Source organism: Panicum virgatum, chromosome 8K, assembly GCF_016808335.1.
Source record: "Panicum virgatum strain AP13 chromosome 8K, P.virgatum_v5, whole genome shotgun sequence".
Taxonomy (NCBI): Eukaryota; Viridiplantae; Streptophyta; class Magnoliopsida; order Poales; family Poaceae; genus Panicum; species Panicum virgatum.
Window position 1 is genome coordinate 48,158,841 of NC_053143.1, and position 22,138 is coordinate 48,180,978.

At 45.4% G+C, this 22,138-nt stretch overlaps 2 protein-coding genes, 1 long non-coding RNA gene and 1 pseudogene across 7 annotated transcripts; 2 read left to right on the forward strand and 2 right to left on the reverse strand.

Moving 5' to 3' along the window:
• Positions 1-8,160: 8,160 nt before the first annotated feature.
• Positions 8,161-11,967, reverse strand: LOC120644973. 5 transcript variants are annotated; one of them, XR_005664030.1, is made up of 3 exons: positions 10,254-11,439; positions 8,625-9,348; positions 8,161-8,488 (listed from the first exon to the last, which is right to left on the reverse strand). It is a non-coding gene; the product is annotated as an uncharacterized LOC120644973 (long non-coding RNA). The 5 variants fall into 5 exon arrangements; XR_005664031.1 differs by lacking the exon at positions 8,161-8,488 and adding an exon at positions 11,472-11,967 and having other exon boundaries at positions 8,645-9,348; positions 10,254-10,356; XR_005664029.1 differs by lacking the exon at positions 8,161-8,488 and adding an exon at positions 11,472-11,966 and having other exon boundaries at positions 8,645-9,348; positions 10,254-10,362.
• A 232-nt stretch (positions 11,968-12,199) lies between these two features.
• On the forward strand, positions 12,200-13,156 carry LOC120645858 (BTB/POZ and MATH domain-containing protein 1-like). Its single transcript, XM_039922584.1, has one exon. The coding sequence runs from the start codon at positions 12,200-12,202 to the stop codon at positions 13,154-13,156; it is 957 nt and encodes a 318-aa protein (XP_039778518.1).
• A 1,878-nt stretch (positions 13,157-15,034) lies between these two features.
• LOC120645859 lies at positions 15,035-17,094 on the forward strand (annotated as a pseudogene).
• A 3,339-nt stretch (positions 17,095-20,433) lies between these two features.
• LOC120645860 (BTB/POZ and MATH domain-containing protein 2-like) lies at positions 20,434-21,579 on the reverse strand. Its single transcript, XM_039922585.1, has one exon. It carries the CDS (start codon positions 21,577-21,579, stop codon positions 20,434-20,436), a length of 1,146 nt encoding a protein of 381 aa, XP_039778519.1.
• Positions 21,580-22,138: the final 559 nt, after the last annotated feature.

Consider the following 22,138-nt stretch of genomic DNA (forward strand, 5'->3'; position numbering starts at 1 on the left):
TCATCTATTGTGGATCAGAAAATTGCCGATATGTATAAACCCACGAATGATTTGTTTAGTGATTTAAAGGGTCAGGTAGAAATTATGAAAAAAGGCAAATCTATAGATGATAATTGTGCTTTTCAAACTCCTTGCTTATCGGCTATGCCAGCATATTCTCAGCAACCACAATACGGCATGCCGATAGATTATTTTGCAGGGCAAACACCACCTCCTTCATCAGTCCACGCAGGACCGGTCAAACCGGTCCATGTGACCGGTCAGACTGGTCAAATGGGCGAGATGGCCGATCTGACCAATGCTTTGGTAGTCAGCCTGTCGATTGCGTCAACTCCTTGTTCGGCAGCTCCTAGCCAAATGAATGAGTTAACAAATTCTGTGCCGCCATTGCTTTTACAAGAATCTGGTTCTCCACATGAACCGATTTTTGATAATGTATATGAAAATTCTTTGGGGCGTGCACCGGTGAGTTCGATTCAGACGATGGAACAAGATGATCCCATAGCACATCGTCTTAATTCTGCATCACAAGCATCCACGAGTGGTAGATGCGAAGCCGATCTTGCTAAATTAAAAGAAGATCTGGCTGGTCACAATGAAGCTAAGTTTAAAGGTTTGACATCGGTTAGGCAAGGTCAGAATGAGTCTGTCTTGGATTATTTCCAAAGATTCAAAACTATAAAAAACCGATGCTTTAATTTGACAATTTCTGAAAAAGATTTGGCAAACTTGGCTTACAATGGTTTGCGTTCTTACTTGAAAGAAAAATTCGATGGTTTTGATTTTATTACTGTTAATCATTTGCAAATGAGAGCCCTTGGTTTAGAATTTAAATTTAAGAATGCAAAAGATATTTTCGAAACTCATCAGTCCATGTATGTTGATTGTAAATTTGATTCGGACAATGAGAAAAAGGAAGTTGCTGAGTTCATATGGCCATCAGAAGCTAAGCCATACGCTTGTTCATCGCTTAAGCCGATTTCGAAGAATAGGCAAGAACAAGTTCGTTTTACATTTGATGTTTCTAAGTGTGATCGCATATTTGATGAATTACTTAAGAGAGGAAACATCAAGTGTTCTCATGTCATACCGCCGCTTGAGGAGTTGAAACGGCAAGCATATTGCAAGTGGCATAATTATTTTTCTCATGCAACTAATGATTGCAATGTTTTTCGTCGAAAAGTCCAATCGGCCGTTAATGAAGGACGATTGGCAATGCATGAGATGCAAGTTGACAAGGCATCATCCCCAGTTCATTCCATTGATTTAGATAATGCCAAGGCGCTCATTCAGCTAGAACAAACCGAAGGAGCTAAAGGAAAAAATGTTATCATTGGTGAGCCAAGGCCGAAGAATATTAATGACAAAATTCTGGTAAGGGAAGTAACATTGGAGAAGACTCCTGATGGTAAGGAGTCATTAAAAATTACTGTCAAAGCTTCAAGACCAGGGGGCAAAAGAGTTCCTCGCAAGACACGCGTCGGCCTGCTGCCCAGGCACGTCCGGTCCGACCGGTCGCTTCAACTGGTCAGACCGGTCAGCCAAAAGGCCGACCCAAAACTTTCAAGCCTAAGAGCCCGGAAGTTGGTACTTGGAAGGTTAATGAATCAAACGTGGGAAAGGTTGAGAAGCAAAAACTTACCTTTGACCAATTATTGAACAAGTACACGAGGACCGTTCCAAAAGATCAGCCACTAAAAAAAGAATCAAGTTCATCTCTGCCTCAAGGCAAGCATTCTTCTCCTAGGAGAGAATCCAGCAAGTATAGGAGAGATAGCACTACAATGTTTCCTCCTCAGAAGGTGTATGCTACTACGCCATGGGCACCACCGACATCGGATTTTTCTTATCCTGCATGGGAACATGAAGGATTTTGGATGTATTGTTATCCGATGCTACACCCACCATCTCACCGAAGGGAGGAGGATCACAGAAGACCTATGTTCTACAGGGTGACAAGACCAGTGCACGACCGATTGGGACCCCACCAATCCGGTCAAAGGCAACAGCCTGCATCGGTCAGACTGGTCTCATCGGAGGCCGGGCAAAGCTCCTTTCCCAAGACAAGAGTACCGTGTCAAGGGAAAGAAAGTAGAAGTGTAGCCTATTGTTGACCCAAAGAAGATTAAAACCAATGCTGTTGTTTAGATTGGTGATACTAAAGTGGCTGTTGATAATGTGGGTAAAAAACCGATAATGTTTGATAAATTGGTTAATTCTCCTGTTCAGAGGCTGATCAGGGCTAATGATCATCAGGCCGGCAGCAGTAGTTCAGCATCGAAGTACTTTCAACCAAGGTGGTGTCCTTCGGGGTTGACTCGTACTCAAAAGAGGAAGCTGCAACGCCTACGCTTTCAAGAGAAGAAGGAGCAGGAGATCCAGAGGCTGAGGGACAAACAATTCAATCAGTGCAGACCCATGGTCCCTCAGGGCAAGGTATGGAGGGTCAAATCAGCTGACCAGCCAGCACGACCGGTCAAGCCATCTCAGGCGACCGGTCTGACCGGTACATCCGATCGGTCTGACCGCCCTGAACAGCCGGTCAGACCAGTTGGCCCATTAATTCAGCGGAAAGCCGAATCAGCAATGCCTGTTTCGGTTCCTTGCGATGGAGATACACCACTATCATTCTCGGCACAAGGTGGTGAGGAGGTAGTGGATCATGAGGTCACACCAAAAACGCAACAATATGGGGCTCAACGACATTTAAGTGCTCGGAGGGCAAATTATTGGTAGGTGATAATTTACCTCATGAAGTTTTTATTCAATAGATCAGTTTGCAAAAGGCTCTCAAGATCTTGACTATGCTTTATTTCAAAATCTTGAGCTGTTTGAAAGGTTTAACATCAGTAAATAAAGCCGAATTAGAAGTTTATTCAATTCGAGCTAGAAAGTTGGAAAACTGTTAATAATTAGGCATATTGATGCTCTTACTCCTATTCTTCGGTTAAAGAATGAAGCCGAATTCACTTGGGGGGCAAAACAGCAAGGAGTATTTGAGAAGATTGAGCAATACTTGTCTTCACCACCGGTGCTCAAGGCGCCTAGGAGAGGGGTTCCTTTCAGGCTTTATGTGGAGATAGAAGACAAAGGTATTATGGCTGTTTTGACTCAAGAAACCGAAGGCAAGGAGTATATGCTCACTTATGTAAGCCGACAACTTATTGATGCAGAGACAAGGTATATTTTTATTGAGAAATTATGCTTGTCTCTCTATTATGCTTGTACCAAATTGAGGTGTTATCTACTATCTAGTGCTTGCATAGTAGTGCGTCAAACCGATATGACCAAACGTATGTCGCAAAAGCCAATTTTGAATGGTTGAATCGGCGAATGGGCATATGTCTTAGTTGAATACAATTTGGATTGTGAATATTTAAAATCGATGAGAGGCCAAATTGTAGCGGATTTCGTTGTTGAGCATCGGATTAATGATTAACATGATTTGGGAGTCGGCTATTTTACTTGCACACCATGGAAGTTATATTTTGATGGATTGGTTTGGGATAATGGTAAAGGATATAGTGCTGTCTTGATTTCTCCAAGTGGTGCTATTTTTGAGTTTTCAAACCGGTTAAAGAGGATTCCACAAATAATCAAGTTGAGTATGAAGCCCTTTTATTTGGCTTCAAATTTCTGCAATCTATGGGCGTGAATCATGTGGAAGCCATTGATGATTTACTTCTGGTGGTGTAGCAAGTATCCAAGGTATGCTAATGTTACAATGGATCTTTAAATGCATATCTTGACAAGTGCCTCGATATTATTTCTTCCTTTCATCAATTTGTTATAAGACGTATACCAAGGAAGGAGAATGGACAGGCTAATACTCTGACTCAGCAAGCATCTGGCTGCGCAAGTGTGAAGAAATATTTTCACATTCGAAAGCCGATGTAAGCAAAAGCCGAGTTGCAGGTTCTGGACGAACCGGTCCGATTGGTCAATACAACCGGTCTGACCGCCCAGACTACTAGAGACACAAATTCGGCTATGAAAATCATTTAATCACTAAAGCCGAAGATCAGGATTTGAAGGGATCCTATAATCTCTTATCTAAAAGATCCTAGTCACGGTGCAGAGAGGAATATTCGGCGTATAAAACTCGAATATTGTTTGATCGATAGTGAGCTCTATCTTTGAACTGCCGAATATTTGTTTCTCAAGTGTTTAGACTCAGATCAAGCCAGAGTTTCCATAAGGAAAGATCATGAAGGCACTGGTGTACGCGGTAATCGCCTCCCAAGATGAAGTGATTGTTTAGAAGAGCCAACTTTTTGCCCTACCATGATGTCTGATTGTTTCAAATAATATAAGGGTTGTAAAGGATGTCGGCGGTTTGGTGATTTACAGTTGGTGCCCGCTGCATTGGTACATCCTATTATCAAATTATGGTCTTTCCGAGATTGAGGATTGGAGTTCATTGGTCAGATTAATCCTCTATACTCAAAAGTGCATTGCTTCGTGTTAATTGCTACATATTGTTTTACTAAATAAACTGAAGCAGTTCCCTTGAAGAGCATGATTTAGAACCGAGGTAATATATACTCAGGCTTGTCTCATTTATACAAGATGACATGGCCGATATACAATATCGCTCTTGCAAAAGACGTGATTGGCGCGTAGGTGCTTTGCATTGTTTCAGTGCAGATTAGTTCTTGACACTAATCTAATCTTGGCAATTTGCATCCTGATTGTGCCATATTCATTTATGAGGTCGATTGGAATATTTTGCACTAACAAGCAAGCTGAATATGGTTCTTTTATTTCGACTAGAAGTTTATGATTCATGGATATGAGGCTAGTGGATGGTATATATATTCATTATACGCTCTTAGCTGTGATTATAGGAGACAAAAGACCAATTGCTATTCATTGTAATTGGGTCGGTTTGTGCATCCATGGTCATTTGAAGTGTGAGATTGACTTTGGACCGTATTCCAAACAATAATTGCCGAAGTGGTGTGTACTCAGATTCATATCTTACGGGAGATGCAGGAATATGAGCAGTAAGGTGAAACCATCGTCTTGAGCCATATCAAGATATGTGGTTAATTGGATTTCTTCATCATTAGAGACAAGATGTGACTGGTGCACAAGTGCTTTTCATTGTTTCAGTGCAGTTTTGGCTTGGAGAAATATTTCTTGGCACGCAAGCTTTACTAAGAAATAGGGGGCATATGTTGACACCCAAAATTGGCACGACTCAGGTTTTCTGGATAATCTGGGCGGACCGGTCATACCTCTTGTACAAACCGGTCAGACCGGTTAGGAAAAGTTTGTCAAATCACCAATTGGACTGCACCATTGCGTAGATCTAGTCGAGATGATCGAAATGCATATATGGAACGTTCAATTTGGAGTCCGGACGAGGAAGTTATGCCTCCCGGAAGACCTGCACCCCGGTCTAACCGGTTTGACAGGTCCAGGGGCGGTCAGACCGGTCAGACTGGTCCAAAACACAAAATCCAAGTTAGGAGTTGTATTTTGACACGAGATTTGTTAGGGTTTCGACTCCTAATGGGTACAGACCTTCCCACCCTATATATATGAAGTGCCACGGCCGATTGAGGGTAATCCCAATCGATTCATCAACTCTAACTTACTTTTTATTTCTAAACTCTAACTTTTTCAATCCTATCTGCTGTTTTTCGCTCGTCTCCACGGCGTTCGATGGCGTTCTGAGTGGCCAGCCAACCTCAGAGCAACCCTAGTTCCATTAGCTCCGACGGGGTCCCTCCCGAGCTCTTGGTTCTAGGTCTTCGCCGTCTTCCTGGAGTACCGGTCTGACCGGTCCGCTATACCGGTCTAACTGGTCGGCGCAGGGAGACTGCTAGTGTTGATCGTTTTGACGATCTTGCACGTTCTAGCGCATTCGAGTGTGTGACCAGATTTTGCGTCAACAAGACTATCAAGTGAAAAACGGTTAAAAGGCAGTAGTCTCGAGTTCATCGTTTTGCAGTTGGTCGTGTGCGTCAAATTTTCTGGCATACAAAAATCTTAGTTGACGGTTGTTGGGTAGTTGGTTGCTTCAATATACCACCAACACATATCCAACTCCAACCTTGCCTGTTGGACTTATCTTGTTATTTACTGCATTGTTAGTCGCGTATCGTTGGCCGTGTTCTTGTGTTAGCAGTGTGGCACCGATCTGTAGTCAGGAGTCCGAGCAAGTTAGTATTTTTTTTCGACCGTGTCTGAGCATGTTTTTCATTATTAAGATGGTAGCAAGCAAGTTAGTTTTATTTTCATTAATTGATGGGTCTTGTGTACTTCTAGTAGGATGCGCTTGCAAGTACATGCATTAGTGTTTGATTTGCTGTTCGTGCAATCAGATTGAGATTGTCAAGACAGAACGGTTAAAAGGCAATAGTGTGTTCCAGGTGTGTGCGTCAAATTCTACCCAAGCAATCGATAATACAGCAACGTCACTGAACATGTAGCAACCAGCGCAAGAGTAGATACGCACATGAAAGGACAAAAAGACAAGATTGATGATCAATTCAAATCGAAAACACTGTAGTTTTTACAAACGTACGATTACATCATTATGTTCGTGTTAGCAAGAACGTTAGAAAAAAGTCTCCTTGAATATGTGCAGATCAAAATAGTGAAGCTAATTTCTTAAAGAACAAAACTTACTTTATTTGTGGTCTATCATATAAATTAATCACAAACTTCCTATCATGAGCCCAAATTTAATTTTCATTCATAAGCTGCATACAACATATCACAAACTTACTTTTTTCTAACACTAGTGGAGATGTACGTGCCACACGTTGCGACGATGTCATTCATTTTCCTTCCAAGAGTAATACACATCTTTCTTTTTCTTCCAAAAAAACAATTATTATCCTTCCAAAACAATTAATGACACGAATAATGTGTGAATGCATATGCAAAGGAAAGTAAAATTTGTGCCAAAGGAAAGTAATATGCGGGTACAAAAGGTGGGTATATAAATGTTTGTGGTGTAAAAAGAATTAGGATTTTGGTTGAAACATTTCCCTTTTATCAATTTCGTGGGTCTACATCCTCTTTCGTTAAACCTTTTGGCCCGACAAATGTAACTCCCGTGAGTGGTACGGTGGGTCTAATTTTGGTGAAGAAAAAATCAATTGTTTCAACTTTTATAGTAAGAAGAGAAGAGAAGAAAAGAGAAAAAAGAATATAGATGGTATAGATAAAGGTGTGATTTCGACGTGCATAGAGAAAAAACTAGATTTAACAGTTGGGCCAGATCTCGTCCAACGTTAAGCCATGTTGGATTGGCACAAACGTACGAGTCGTGTCATACCTAGTACAAATCTCGGCACGGCTGGCCGGTATGGAGACTTGTCAGTCTAGCATTGCAAACTCAGATTAGGACTCATCGACGAGTTCTTGGCAGCGATTCAAACCACACTCGGAAACGCATTGTAGTAAACTCGCTTCAATTCCCTTTCAACCACGTCAGTTGATTGCAGAATGAGCCTGACCTTTCCGAATCGGCAGAGGAGTATAGCCTAGCCGGCCTGCCTGTAGTCACAAATAATAGTTGGAGGCAACTACGTGGAGAGCCCTCTCCACTTAGCGCTAAGCGGAGAGCCTCACTAGTTACCATATTTAGCAAATGCATCGAAAATGGAAAAACAATTATTCCTCCCCGGAAAAGAAAACAATCCCCCTTGCACACGCACGTGACATGGTTCTAGTGCTGCTAGCTTCGCGCAAGCGGCCCGTGCGGAGCACCTATCTAGCATGACCAAAAAACAATTCGGCGCCAAAAATGATAGATCCGATGTACAAAAATCTTATTTTTTTGAAAGCACCCAGGAGCACTGGGGAGTCATGTAAGAGGTTGGGTGCCCACGCTAACCGGACTTAACGCAGACTAGGCTGCCCGAGCAGTCTCGAGATGCACCTACCGAGCAAACTCACGCACACACGCACACCACTTGCTCGGTCCTAGTGCGACAATCGCGTTGCTCCCGATGGGAATCGAACGCGGGTGGGCGCGCTCGCGCACCTGGCGAGCGTGCCACTCGAGCTACGGCTCGTTCGCATGTACAAAAATCTGACAGCCATGGAAGTAACAACAGACCCAGACAACGATCCGCATCAAACCACAAGTTAGGAGGACAAAAAGTAAGAAAGAAGAAAGCAATAGAATGAACAACAAAATGGAGATAGAAGCATCCATCCAATGTAGATAGACAGGTCCAGATTCTATTCAACAACACAAAATAATTCTTATAAAATTCAACATAAGTGATTCAAATTCAGAGAAATTAACTAGTGCATTATGAGGATGTGTTGCATATCCTACAAACACCTTATAGAACTATGTGAATGTGTCTTTTCGCACCAACAGCCTGGCAATCAACTCCGCAAGGAATTTTGCATCTGTAACAAGAAAATAGTACTGCATACATGTACATGTCCCCCTCCCCCTCCCCTAAAAAAAAAGCTACTTCTGTCTCTTGGGCATCTAAATCCTTTTAATCTTCACCTGATAAAATAGATAAATAATATCGAAGTTACTTCCTAATTAACCCAAATAGTGACAAGTTACCTCTTCATTTCATAGTATAAAGCAGATGAAGAGGCGCAGAGGGAGAGGGGGGAGAGACAGAGAAAGATCTTACAGCAATCCTTGAAGAGAGGATAAAGTTTCCTTTCTCCTTTTACTTCATCTGAAGACATTACTCAGTCATCTTAATGTCACCATTTTCTTCCTTATCTTCTTCATTATCACTCAGTTCATGGTTGGTCAGGTTGTTGGCTGGTGAAATTCTTGATGGAACTTGCCAAGTAATATAGAAAACCCACTACACATTTGTTTGCACATCATATTTTGCTTCCAGCCACTGCTGGGTACATCAGTATATTTAACATACAAATGATGGTAATCAATCATATCAGGATACAGCTTAAAAAGTATTATTTCCTGAAAATAAAAGAAGCATCTTCATTTACTCTCTTCATCCTAGTGGCCAGGGGCCTCAGATTGTATTTCAACTTGTCAACTTTAATTTATTTTTACTGCTCAACTGTTGTTTTCCATTGCTGCAAAGGCTCTGATCAGACTTCTTAGTGACAGAAGGTTCACATTGCACCTCACTACTAAAATAGTGGCAACATGTGATAGAAACAAACCTGAAGCTTTTTCTTGGTTTTTTTTACATCAGTACATCACCAACAGCAGAAGTGCCTTGATTTGCTTTCTTCATCTTGATAGGAATTGGCTTGAGCTTTTCCTTCAACTTATCATCTTTATTTTTGCTGGTGGACTGCTCTTCAGCAGTGCCAACGGAATTATGGGTTGGGTTCATGGTGCATATCTAGTGTCTTTCTTAAAAACCAGCTTTGCTGAAAAGGAAAAAATAATAAAAAAACACAAACATACCATCTATTTGACGGAGTCAAACTAGGCATGGAGAAAAAAAAAGAAAAAATAGGAACAAAGCTACTTTATTTTCATGTAAATTTATTGATAAGTAATTTCCTATTGAATTTCAAATAAGGGACAAGCTACTTCCTATCTGATGTAAATAAATATTCAGTTACTTCCTACCAAGTTTCAAATCAAGGACAAGTTACTTTCTATCAGATGTGAATAAATGTTTAGTTACTTCATACATGTTCCAAGTCAGGGGCAAATTACTTCCTATCTGATGTAAATAAAAGTTTAGTTATTTCCTCCATGCAAATCAGGAACTGGTTACTTGCCTATCTTGTGTAAGACAATGATAAGTTACTTCCTATGCGCTACAAATCAGGGACAAGTTACTTCCAATCTCATGTTGATAAATGTATAAAAGTTACTTCCTATGTGCTACAAATCAGGGGCAAGTTACTTTGTAACTCATGTCAATAAAATATAAGTTACTTTCTAAACTAGATTTGCAGTGACAGGTTCAATGCTATTCAAAATACAAAAAAGGAATGAGTTACATCTTATTTTTGTTAAATCGGAGGATAAATGAAATCACAACAAAGCTACTGCTAACACTATTTATTCGGATTTTGTAATTTTCTAATCATACATAATCAGCTGATGAATAAAAAAGTAGGCATGATAAAAGATCATCTGCATGTAATTGTTCTTCTCCACCTAAATGCAAAGTTCCATAAGATCACGACATGGAAATTCTCTAAGAGTTAAAACAACTGATGCATTAGTAGTGCCTAAAACTAAACATATCGGATTGAAAGAAGTATGAACAAAGCAAAATTAAAGTGATCATAGATGGAAGTATATGTTTGGTAGATACCTAATGAATATGCGCCAACCACTAAGTCTAAAGAAACTCTTCCACGATATGCACCAAAATCAAAGAGGAGCTAAAAAAAGACTTTTGAACGGAAATGTGCTAGCTGCACCTACAAAAAATAGTCATGAGCAAGCACAAACTTTTAAAAAAATGATATAAAATATCAATTGGAAAGATGTGGCTGCAGTACGAGAAGATTGGTGAGTGACTGGAATTTAAGTTTTTCAAGTTTTCCAAAAAAAAATTAACAGAAGGAAACATTAGTGAAAGGTTAGTTATCATGTCATTTGAATAGCCACAAAAAGAACTCCCCTCTAGATTGAATTGAGAAGTTACTTCCTATAATGTTCAAATCATTTACAAATTACTTTTCTTTTGCATGTGAATATTGAAAGATACTTCCTTGTTCATGTAAATACTGACAAGTTACATTTTAGCAAAGAATAGTGACAGATTAACCTTTGAAAATACAGATAAATCTATATACGGCTAACATCAAAAGTTACTCTGTTAAAATGATATAAAAAGTATAAAACATATCAAAGCATTATCCATGGGTACTGTTTGGCACCTGAGAAAATTCAGAGAAACATAGTTCTGAATAAGAAAAGGTATCTAAATTACTTGTCTGCTTGCTAATTGCACGTAACAAAGCATAAGCTCAAACAATTGGGAAAAAAAATAAGTGATCAACGACAAGAAGGTTAACTTAGTGTACCATAATTGGAAAACTACAAATTAGAAAAATTATAGGTCAATGCGTAGAACAAAGCCAATCCAGTTTGATTAGTACAAAGCAACACTATGTAGACCAGTTGGTAACTTCAAACTGATTCACACCGAACAAAATAGATCCATAAAATAAACCCAAATACAATGAAACCCAGTTAGAACCCAAAACCAATTGAAGGGTTGACTGCTAGGTGCTGAACAAATAAAACATAGTTAATATCGCCAGTTACTTCTAAACATAACGTAACATAAGATTTGATTTGAGCATCCATAATCTAGATGGGCGTTAGCAAAAAATTGTAGACTACATTAATCAGGAAACCCTAGAGAAAAGTAGGCAGAACAAAATCAACATCTGGGATAATGAAAAGGAGATGAACATGTCATAAGTAGACTAGCAAGAAATAGGTTTGACTGATTTCAACCAGTGGAATGATGTTGCAGAAATCACCCAGCGTTTGGTCGAAGCCGCTCCTTCATGCGTACCTGACCGGAGGCGGAAACTCCCCTTGATCTGGTATGGAATAGCAGAGATCCAGCACCACCGCGAGTCGCCTTGTCTCGGCGCGGTGTGGTGCGTCGACTCCGCTTGCCACACATCACCTCCCTTGGCGTGGTACGGCACGATGAAACAAGTCGGATCCGCTCGCCGCGCGTAGGGTCGCCTCGTCCTGGTACGGCATGCCGACCCCGTTCACCGCACGTAGACTCGCCTCGCCGTGGTACAGCACGCCGGCTCCGCCTCGCCTCCCTTCTGCGTGGTGCTGCGCGGCGAAGACTGTCGACGAGAAACAACGTGTGGACTCCCCCGACGAGGAGCGACGCGTCACCTCCGCTGCCCGAGCATCACCTCCCTCGCCCCCAACCTCACTGGGGCAGGAATGGATGGGGAAAAGTGATTGGGGGGAGAGAGGAGCGAAATGGAATCGCTCCTTGCGTCCGCCATTGAAGCCTGAAGCACTCAAAATCAATTTGGATTCCGCTCTCACGTCCGGTGGGTCTCGAGTTCAAAAAAACATGTGCACGTCGGATGGACGGTGATTAGGTGGGCTCTCGTGATAAGAGTAAACAGAGAGCCGTCTCCGAGTATGATACACGATAATAGTTTGACGACGCCGTGTCTCGACACAAAGTAGCTAGTAGATCTGTCCGTGCTCGATCCACCTTCTTCTTTTTTCCTCCAAAAACCAAAGACAAGAGAGAATACAACACAGATGCCCAGCTCCCCCGGTGCCCCTGCCGTCGTCGCCGCCGCCACCGGCCGCGGCAGCGCGTCGACCATCACCACCGCCACGGAGACCGGCTCGCACGAGCTCACTGTTCCTCCTGCTCGACGATCATGGAGGGTCCAGCCGGAGCAGCATCCTCGAGGCAACGTTCGGGTTCAGCTTGCTGGACCAGACGGGACACGCCGTGCCGTCCTACACCAGGCTTGCAGCAAGCGAATTAGCTTCTCCGTCCCCAAATCGCGCTCCTGCGGTTGGACAAAGTTCATCGAGCACGAGGCGTTGGAGGAGTCGTCGCACCTCGAGAACGACACCTTCCAAGTCAGCTGCCACGTCACCGTCCACGAGATCTGCACAGAGGAGTCAAGTGCGCCGCACTTCCTTCCAGCGCCGCCGATGGACGTACACCGGCTCCTCGGCGACCTCCTCGACAGCAAGGTGGGAGCCGATGTCAAGATCAAGGTCGGGAAGGAGACGTTCGCGGCGCACCGGAGCACCCTCGCCGCCCGTTCCCCGGTGTTCCGGGCCGAGCTCTTCGGCTGGATGAAGGAGAGGAAGGCCGGTCAGGTCCGGATCGACGACATGGAGCCGAGGGTGTTTCGGGCCATGCTCCGGTTCATCTACACCGACTCCTTGCCCGACATGGACGAAGGTGACAGGAGGGTGATGGCCCAGCATCTGCTCGTCGCGGCGGCCCGGTACCGATTGGAGAGGCTCAAGATGATCTGCGAGGACATGATGTGCAACTTCATCAACACCGACACCGCGGCGACTACTTTGGTACTGGCTGAGCAGCACGGCTGCCGTCGTCTCAAGGAACGGTGCATCAATTTCCTCAAGTGTCCTGGCAATACAGTGGCAGTCATGGCGACGGATGGCTTTGACCATCTAATGACTAGTTTTCCCTCTCTTATCAAGGACCTCCTGGCCAAGGTTTCTCCTTGATTATATCTTTTTTTACTTGAAACGAGACATTGGTTCGATCTCATTCGTTTTTCACTTGTAATTTCTGTTCCCTTTAATTAAACTTTCACTTTTTCACATTGTTTCAAATTAGTTGTCATATTGTATCTTTGTCCCATGTCAAAAAGTTGTATCTTTGACCATCGATTCCTAAAAATTCATATAGTTTAGCAACATGAATTATGTATATCATGAGTATATGTTTCAAAACATGGTAAATCTATAACAAAACACAGTGACTAATATGAAGCAAATGGAGTAGTTGCGTACCAAAATTTGATCCAGTAAAATTTCAGTCTAAAAAATACAAGGATTTTCTAATTGTTTCACAAACAAATTCTATGAAAATTTTGATAAATGTTTCAAAATAATTTATTAGATATGTCATACATTGGAAATGTTCGTAAAACTTTTATATAATGTCATTATTGGTACATCTCGATGTTCAAAGTTTCTTATAGCATAATTTATTTAATTTTATGGCATGAAAAATAGATATGGACAACATCTAAAGTATAACAATGATAACAACCATGGTTTTAAATCGCCGGCTAAGGCGTTTAGCGGCAGAGCTGCCATTAAGACGTTTAGCGGGCTATAGCTGGCATTTAGCGGGTTATATCCGTTTTATCGGGCTAAATGCTATAGCGGCAGCTATAGGGTTAACAAGCATTGAAAAGAAAGATAGAAAATTAATCTTTTTAGGGTTGCAGCGATTATGTGCTACTATTTGGCGTACACATAATGACTTGATTTTTGACAAAAATTAAAATAATTCTGCGATCATTGCTCCAGAGAGGCCGTCCGTATGTTTGGCGAGCTAGACACGGGATGTGTGCTTGTTTTTTCGTTTTATTAAGGATAATGCTACGTACCGTCCGGCCGTCCGACAAATCGGACGCTGCTTGGTCCCACTTCCCAGCAGGCTTCCACCGTCTAGATGCGTTCATCCACTTTTGCTGCTACTTTTGAGCCCACCGTCTAGAAAAATAGAATCGGATGAGCTCCCCGCGCCTTCCCCGTTTCGGTCGCCGCTCCACGCCAGCGGCGAGTTGCTTCGGCCGCCGGAGGAGCTCTAGGGCGGTGGCCATGGTGGATAGCTTCGGGAGGTTGCAGAGGAGGAGCGAAGGCGCGACAAGGGGGCATCGGTAGTTATGTATCATGATGTTACTGTAGAGATTTTGGGATGTTTTAATGAATGCCTCGTGATAGATATTTGTTGTTGCAATTATTTTTTTGAAGATGTTGCAATTATGTTTTTTTGATGTTGCAAACATCCTTCTCTTGCTATTGACTAATGTTGCAAGAAACATGGTGCAAATGTTGTGGTGGGAATTTTTTTCGTGGATTCGATTGAAGAGGTGTATTTTTTGATGTACATTTTCAATGTTGCATACTCAATATTTTCCTGTTGTAGCTATTTTTTTCATATGTTGCAGATACTACTTTTTCGTGTAATGTTTGTTACAGTGGGATGACAGAGCGTCCAATGGATCGGTCGTCCGGGCGCTAGTACTTCCCTTTTATTAATGATGATCAGTGTTGGTGCTGATGAGATTTATGTAGGAACTTGGCTAGGTGCACTTGCATAGGAAGGAAACAATTCGTTTTTTTCTAAAATAATAACCATGATGACAATTTGAAAAAAAATCACAATAAAAGCAGCACGAAAATTCAATCCATCCTAAACTTGACCATGGTAGAACTTATTGAAGTGCGAGTATAATAGAATTCGTACGTAGAGCTCTAATCTCACTTGCCGTGTTTCAAGTCGGTGCCCGTATTCAGGCCGGTTACTCCTATCCTGCTGCCCTGTTTTTTTACCTCAACTTCTCCCCAGCCTCGTCGTCGAGAATCGAGATGCACTCCGCGGACGTTACGAATCCGATGAAGCCGCCGGTGTTCGTCGCCAAGGCCGAGCGGGAGCGCCTCGCCGTCGAGCGCCGCCAGGCCGCCGTCTCCGGCCAGCCACCGCGCGCGCCCCCGGCGGCGCCTCCCGCGTCCGGCTCCGACCCCTCTTCTCGTGGAACCTCCGATCAGGGCAGAGACCGCGACCGTGGCCATGAGGAACACGACGAGTCCTCCAGAGACCGGCGGGGTCACCGGAAGCGAGGCCGCAGCGGCGACCACAACTGGGATCGGCGGCGGGAGCTGAACCGGCCGGAGGAGACGGCGGCGAGGGAGCGGCAGGACGAGCTGGACGCGATCAAGGAGCAGTACCTGGGGTCCGGCAAGCCCAAGAAGCGGGCCATCGCCAAGCCCTCTGACAAGTTCCGGTTCTCCTTCGACTGGGAGCGCTCCGACGACACCAGCTGCGGCGGCGGCATCATCGACGGCCAGTCGCCGCACGGGGCCGCACGGCTCCTCTTCAGCCGGGGCTTCCTCGCCGGCATCGACCGGCGAGAGCAGAAGAAAGCCGCCGCCGCCGCCGCCGCGCACGAGCGGCGGCGCAAGGTGGGTGCGGAGAACGACAAGCAGGCTCCAGCCGGTGGTGCCTTGTACGACGCCGCCTGCGACATGCCCGTCGGCAGGCACTGGTCGGAGAAGGCGCCGGAGGAGATGACCGACCGGGACTGGCGCATCTTCCTCGAGGACTTCAGCATCTCCTGCAAGGGCTCCCGCGTGCCCCGGCCGATGCGCAGCTGGAGCGAGAGCGGGCTCGGGGCAGAGCTCCTCCGTGCCGTCGAGGACGCCGGGTACACGAAGCCGTCGCCGATCCAGATGGCCGCCATTCCACTTGTTCTGCAGCAGCGCGACGCCATCGGCGTCGCCGGGACCGGCTCCGGCAAGACGGCGGCCTTCGTGCTGCCCATGCTCGCCTACATTGCCCGCTGCTTGCCACCCCTAACCATGGCGAACAAGGATGAGGGTCCCTACGCGGTGGTCCTGGTGCCAACGCATGAGCTCGCTAAGCAGATTGAGGAGGAGACTCTGAAATTCGCAGCTTATCTAGGCATCAACAAGGTTGTCGCCATTGTTGGTGGTGAGGACATTGAGTGTCAGAGATTGAGGTATCAGGATGGTTGTGAGATCATGGTTGCGACACCGGGTCGGCTTCTTGATCTCCTAGAGAGGAGGTATCTTGTGCTCAACCAGTGCAGGTCGTGCTCGACGAGGCCGATCGGATGATCGACATGGGCTTCGAGCCGCAGGTTGCCGGTATCCTTGACGTGATGCCATGGAGCAACCTGAAACCCAAGAGTAGTGAGGATGAGGAGGAGCTTCAGGGGAAGAGGGTTTACAGGAGGACTACTTACATGTTCAGTGCCACCATGCCGCCTGCGGTGGAGCGGCTTGCGAGGAAGTACCTCCTGGACCCGGTTGTCGTGACAATTGGCACGCCCAGCACGGCGACCGATCTGATCACCCAGACTGTGATCATGGTGAAGGAGTCGGAGAAGATGCGGCGGCTCCAGAGGATGCTCAGGGATCTCAGGGACAAGCAGGCAGCCATTGTGTTCTGCAACACCAAGAAGAAAGTGGATAGTTGTGCTAGGGGTCTTGAAAACGCAGGCTTCCGTGTCACAGCCTTACACGGAGACATGTCGAGCAACGAGAGAAACATCAGCCTTGAAGGATTCAGGAACCGCCGGTTCAATGTTCTTGTGGCTACCGAAGTCGTGGCGCGCGGTATCGACATCGCTGATGTTGCGCAAGTGAACTATGACATGCCTTGCTCTATCGACTCGTACACGCATCGGATCGGAAGAACAGGACGCGCAGGAAGGAAGGGGGTGGCCACTTCGTTTCTAACGCTGGAGGATACTGATATTTTCTTTGATCTGAAACAGATGCTGGTACAGAGCAACAGTCATGTGCCACCTGAACTTGCAAGACACAAGGCATCAAAAGTTAAGCCTGCTGGGTCGATTCATGATAGACCTCCAAGATGAAACGGCACCATCTTGGCATCTCATTGATATTTTCTGATTTTCATTATGGAAGAGGTACTAATTTAATTTCTTATTCTCCTATTTTCCATGCTATGTGTATGCTTCAGTGTACAATGTATTAAAATTGTTGAATGACACAGTGCTCAGATCGAGTGGTATTCCTTTCCCTTTTATACATGAGTACAAGGTAGCCTAGATCTACTGCAGAGAGAGAGAGAGAGAGATGAGAGTACATAGGGAGTGGGAGGAGATAGAGACCATCACCGCCGCTTGAACTCGGTTCGGCCAACTCGGGTTCGTTGATGGAGATCTGCGCTAGGGCAGCGGCGAGTGTTGCAGCGGCCTCACGGTCGTGGCGGCGTTGTCGTGGACGGCGGCGGCAATGGCGGTGCTTCCCACTGCTCCAGCGCCCCCTCCAGATCAGCTTAGGGTTAGGGATGTGGGTGAGGGTGTCGGCGGCACGGTGAACCTCGTACCGTGTGCCCCGGCCCTCACCCCTACTTATTATCGCGCTGTACAGTGGGGGGGCCACCAACCATTAATGGGTTGGGCGCCCTAGATCATGGCGCGGATTAAGGGCCTAATAGGCTGTTGGGCTTATTAGGAAGGAGATCAATCCAACACAATGCAATGTGCTCTTGTTTTTAATCTTTCAGTGGAAAAATAATAGAATTCAAATGTATGTACAGTACTACAAAGTGGAAAAACAATTTGCAGCTGAGTAGTTCTAATGACTGATAGTCTGATACATATAGCTACCACTGATAAAGTGACTTGAACCCAAACTGTCAAACCATGAAAGTAGATTAGAAATAGTAGCATAGAGAATAAGGATAGGCTACAAGTTCAGCCTGTTCGAAGTGTAGAGCTCGATCAGGGCGAAGTTGACGAGCAGCAGGGGCAACTGCTCGTCAGATGCTGAAACCCATCTCTACCCATGATCGTCTTCAGATTGCCCGGCGACCTGAGGAACCTGAAGCCCGCCTCCTTGAGCCCTCTGCACCCATGCTGCTCCGCCACGCCAGCGTGGTCGCCGCCGTGCCGGCGCTGATGAAGCCGCAGAGCCTGTCCTCGCAGATGAGCTTCAGCCTCTCCAGGCCGTACCTGTCCGCCGCCACGAGCACATGCTGCGCCATGACCGACGACGCGTTGCCGCCCGTGCCCGCCGCCTCCGGCGGCAGCGAGTCGGCGTAGATGTATCAAACTTTTCAGTTTTACCGACTCCATTAGCCTAAGAAATATGCTTTCATATGATGGCGGCTTCATGGTGTTGAATTAACATATCTGTGATATTTTTTTAGATAATAAAGGAACTTTCCGGAATCTACGGTTTAGAGTACACAACCTTCAATTATTACATTTCCAGCTTCAATCGCTGGATTATCAGGGGAGCCAAGAAGCAAAATTAAGCCTGCAAAGTCTATTATTATATAGTATTATATATGCTTCCATCCATGGCTTGCCAACAGTTCTAAGAGGCTACCATCTCTAAATAAGTGCTGGTGTTCATGAACAGATCCTTTGTCCTCTCCTTATGCTGCAATATTGACAAAAATCGCAGCTAGTAGGTCCCTCTGAAGATAGCCTGCATAAAAGATGAATGTTTAGGGCTGTTGCCACAGAGCCGTTGCCCCTGTTAGAATAGTAAAGTCCCAAGCATGCGGGCGATTTAGGTGGGGTTAAACCAGTAGCAACTTGGACAGTCCTCCAGATCAACTTTGCATGTTGGCAATAAAAAAAAGAGGTGTTTCATTGTTTTATTACAATTGCAGTAGCAACACTTTTGACTGCCCTTCCAATATTTCATTCAAAGATTATCCTTGTTAAAAATAACCCCTTTTTGCATGTACTAAAGGAAGATCTTAACTTTTAGTGGAATTTTAAGTATCCAAGTAAATTTATGTTGGAAAGGGAAGTTATGGTTAGTCAAGTGGAGATGCATCGAGCGAACTGTAAATTGTCCGCTCTTGGTTAAGTGCCAGCTAAAAGTATCCCTTCCTTAAGTCAAATTGAAACTGGAGACTTGTGCTACTAGTCTTAGCCATTCATCTAGTTTCTCATCTACCAACGCTCTTCTAAAAAAGATGTTTAACGATGTTGAATTAATAACTTTTGCCACCGTATCATGTGGATGGTGAGCGATGTTGTATATAGTTAGATATCTTTGAATGGCCGGTTTGATGCCCATGTATCCTCCCGAAACCTCGTTTGTGTTCCATCCTTCATCTGAAAAGAACCATTAGGTAGGACCTCATTTTAATTTTCATGAGCCCTCTCCAGAAATGAGAGTCGCCCTGTTTGGTCTCAGCCTGTGATAGAGATTTATTCCTAATCAATCTTTGCCATGTCCCTTCACCATTAAGCAAACTTATTATCCATTTGCTTAGAAAGGCTTTGTTAAGAAGATGGATGTCTATAATGCCAAGACCAACTTGATCCTTAGACGGCAAATGATGTCCCATTAACATATCCGTGGTATTAATGGTCACCACCCTTGGAGAGTCATCATATCTTAACATGACAACGCAAATTATTAGTGATCCCTTGTGGTATGTGTAATCTGTTATGTAGATAATTATTTCAATACATTCCAATCTATCCTTCAACAGATGTCCGATCACATCAAAATATATGTTGGGAGAGGCCTGTTTGGATGGAATAAAGTTAAGTGCTAAACTTTAATTAGCAATTATCAGCACTTATAATTTTGGTTAAGTTTTTTAGTCTTGGCTAAAGTTTAGCCACCTCATTAGTCTATATTTGGATAAATTTTAGCACTTTGGGACATTAGCACTTGGACGACCCAAAACACCCCCCTAAACATATGCAGAGGCGTGGTTTTGGTGTTAGTATGATTCCATCACCTTGATGTAATTGGCTACGATCAATAAAGCCTCCCTTATGGAAAAAAAAAGAACCTACAATGTATTGTTAAATTCTGGTAGTATTATATTCCCAGCATGTATATACTTGTTATCCCGTGAAACCACCCTTCACTATGAAATTAATGTGTTAATGTCGTGTTTTTCAAAGCCACATGTTTACCACCTTTTTGCCGAATACTTTAGTCCAATTGTTTTAAAAAAAAAAGAATACTTTAGTCTAATTCGATTAATTTTCAACCATATTTGAAACTTTTTCTGACATCACGAGGATACGTGTGCTGACGGCACGCAACACCAGGGCAAGATGATACTGAGTGTCTATGGAGATAAATAAACCACATAAAACTTATCAAAATTCAAACACCGACATTGGTCTCGGCACACTGTACTAACTATTTGCACTTGTCTAGTCAAACAGCCTTAAAAGGGTACAAATATATAAATACTTGTTGCGTTCTAGTAAGGATAGGTCTTTCTTTAATTAGCTATTCTGCTGGCTTCTTCCCACGTTTCCGACCAAGAGCTCATCCAGACCAAGACTTGCACTGAGCTCGCCGAGAAGGGAGGGGCTACTGCTCGCCAGGTGCTCCAAGTCATCCCCTACCAGCAGCTCCCTGCACTTGCCCGAGGACTCGAGGATCTTGAAGCACTCCTCCTTGAGCTCATGGCACCCATGCTGCTCGGCGAGCACGAGCGTGCTCACCGCCACGTCCTCGCCAGCATACATGCAGAGGTCGAACTCGCACACCGATCGGAGCCGCTCCACGCCGTACCTGTCCGCCGCCACCAGCAGGTGCTGCGCCATCGCCATCCTCTCGCCGGCGTCGCCGCCGATCTCCGGCAGCGCGTCGGTGTAGACGAAGTGGAGCATGGCCCTGAACACCCGCGGCTCCACGCCGTGGATCCTCACACGGGTCGTCGGCGTCGCGGCGGCGTTCTCCTTCAACGGGGCGCCGAAGAACTCCGCCCTGAACACCGGCGACCGCGCGGCGAGCACGGCCAGGTGCGCGGCTACCGTCTCGCCGCCGACCTCGAACGTGACGTCTGCTCCGACCCCGCCGGCCAGGAGGTCCCCGAGGTGCCGGCGGAGGTCCGACGGCGGCACCGTCGCCGGCACCCGGCGGCAGGTGGTCTCGACGACCGTGACGTCGCACCTGACCCAGAACCTGTTGTTCCGGACGTGGCGCGACTCCATGTCCTTCCTCCTGATGAGCTCCAGGCGGCCCCATGACTCGCCTGGCCTCGAGAAGGCGCACACGCTGCCGCTGACCGTGGAGGACGGCACCGGCTCGCCGACCTGGTCGAGGAAGCTGTATTTGGCTCGTGCCAGCACGGGGATGTCGCCGCCGCCGCCGCCGCCGTCGTGCCGCCGGCGACGCTCCAGACGGAGCCCGAAGCACACCCAGTCGGCGGTCTCCTTGCTGGAGCCGTCGGGGAAGAAGGTGACGCACCAGCTGTGGCCTCCGACCATGAACGGGGTCGATTTGATGCGCCTGGCGACGCCGATCCCCTTCAGCTGGGAGTAGCCCTCGACCTTGAGCACCTGCCACCCAGTCGCCGCCACGGTCGTCGACGCGCTGCCGCTGCCGCCGCCGTCGCCGGCGGCACACGCCGGAGAGCTCGACATCGCGTACGTTGGCGGCGACCGGCGGGTACTCGCAGCATCGAGCGCCCGGTAACTTTTATATTGGCAGGACGGGTTCGAACTTCGAATAGGCATAGGCGCTTTCATTTGTGCTGTGCACGGCCTCTACATGAGAATTTGAGACGAATTGAACCTCCTTGCAAGTTGCAACAGGGTCGTACACGGCCTTTAGTTCGTATTTTGGTAGGAAATATTTAATTGCTCTTTATTAGTTTAGTTATTATTCATATATGGGATGCATTGATTTCCATCTTTTGTTATTGGCTACTTTTTTTCCAATTTCTATGATATCTCTTTGCTACAATCTTGAGGACAAACGAAGCCCCAGGGGCTTTAAATATTTATGTGGCAACACTACAAGAAATCATTTAATCTATGACGAAATGAATTCATCACAGATTGCTGAAAAAACATCACAAAACAATATCTATGACGGTTTCGTGACGATTTTGGATAACGTCATGGAATGAGCGTCACAGATTAAATCGAATGACGTTTTTTTGCGTAAACGTCATGGATTAGCACGATCTATGATGTTTTT

Bases quoted from the DNA above. Each gene is read 5' to 3' on its own strand.
- LOC120645860 (XM_039922585.1), bottom strand. From the start codon at position 21,579: ATGTCGAGCTCTCCGGCGTGTGCCGCCGGCGACGGCGGCGGCAGCGGC.
- LOC120645858 (XM_039922584.1), top strand. From the start codon at position 12,200: ATGCCCAGCTCCCCCGGTGCCCCTGCCGTCGTCGCCGCCGCCACCGGC.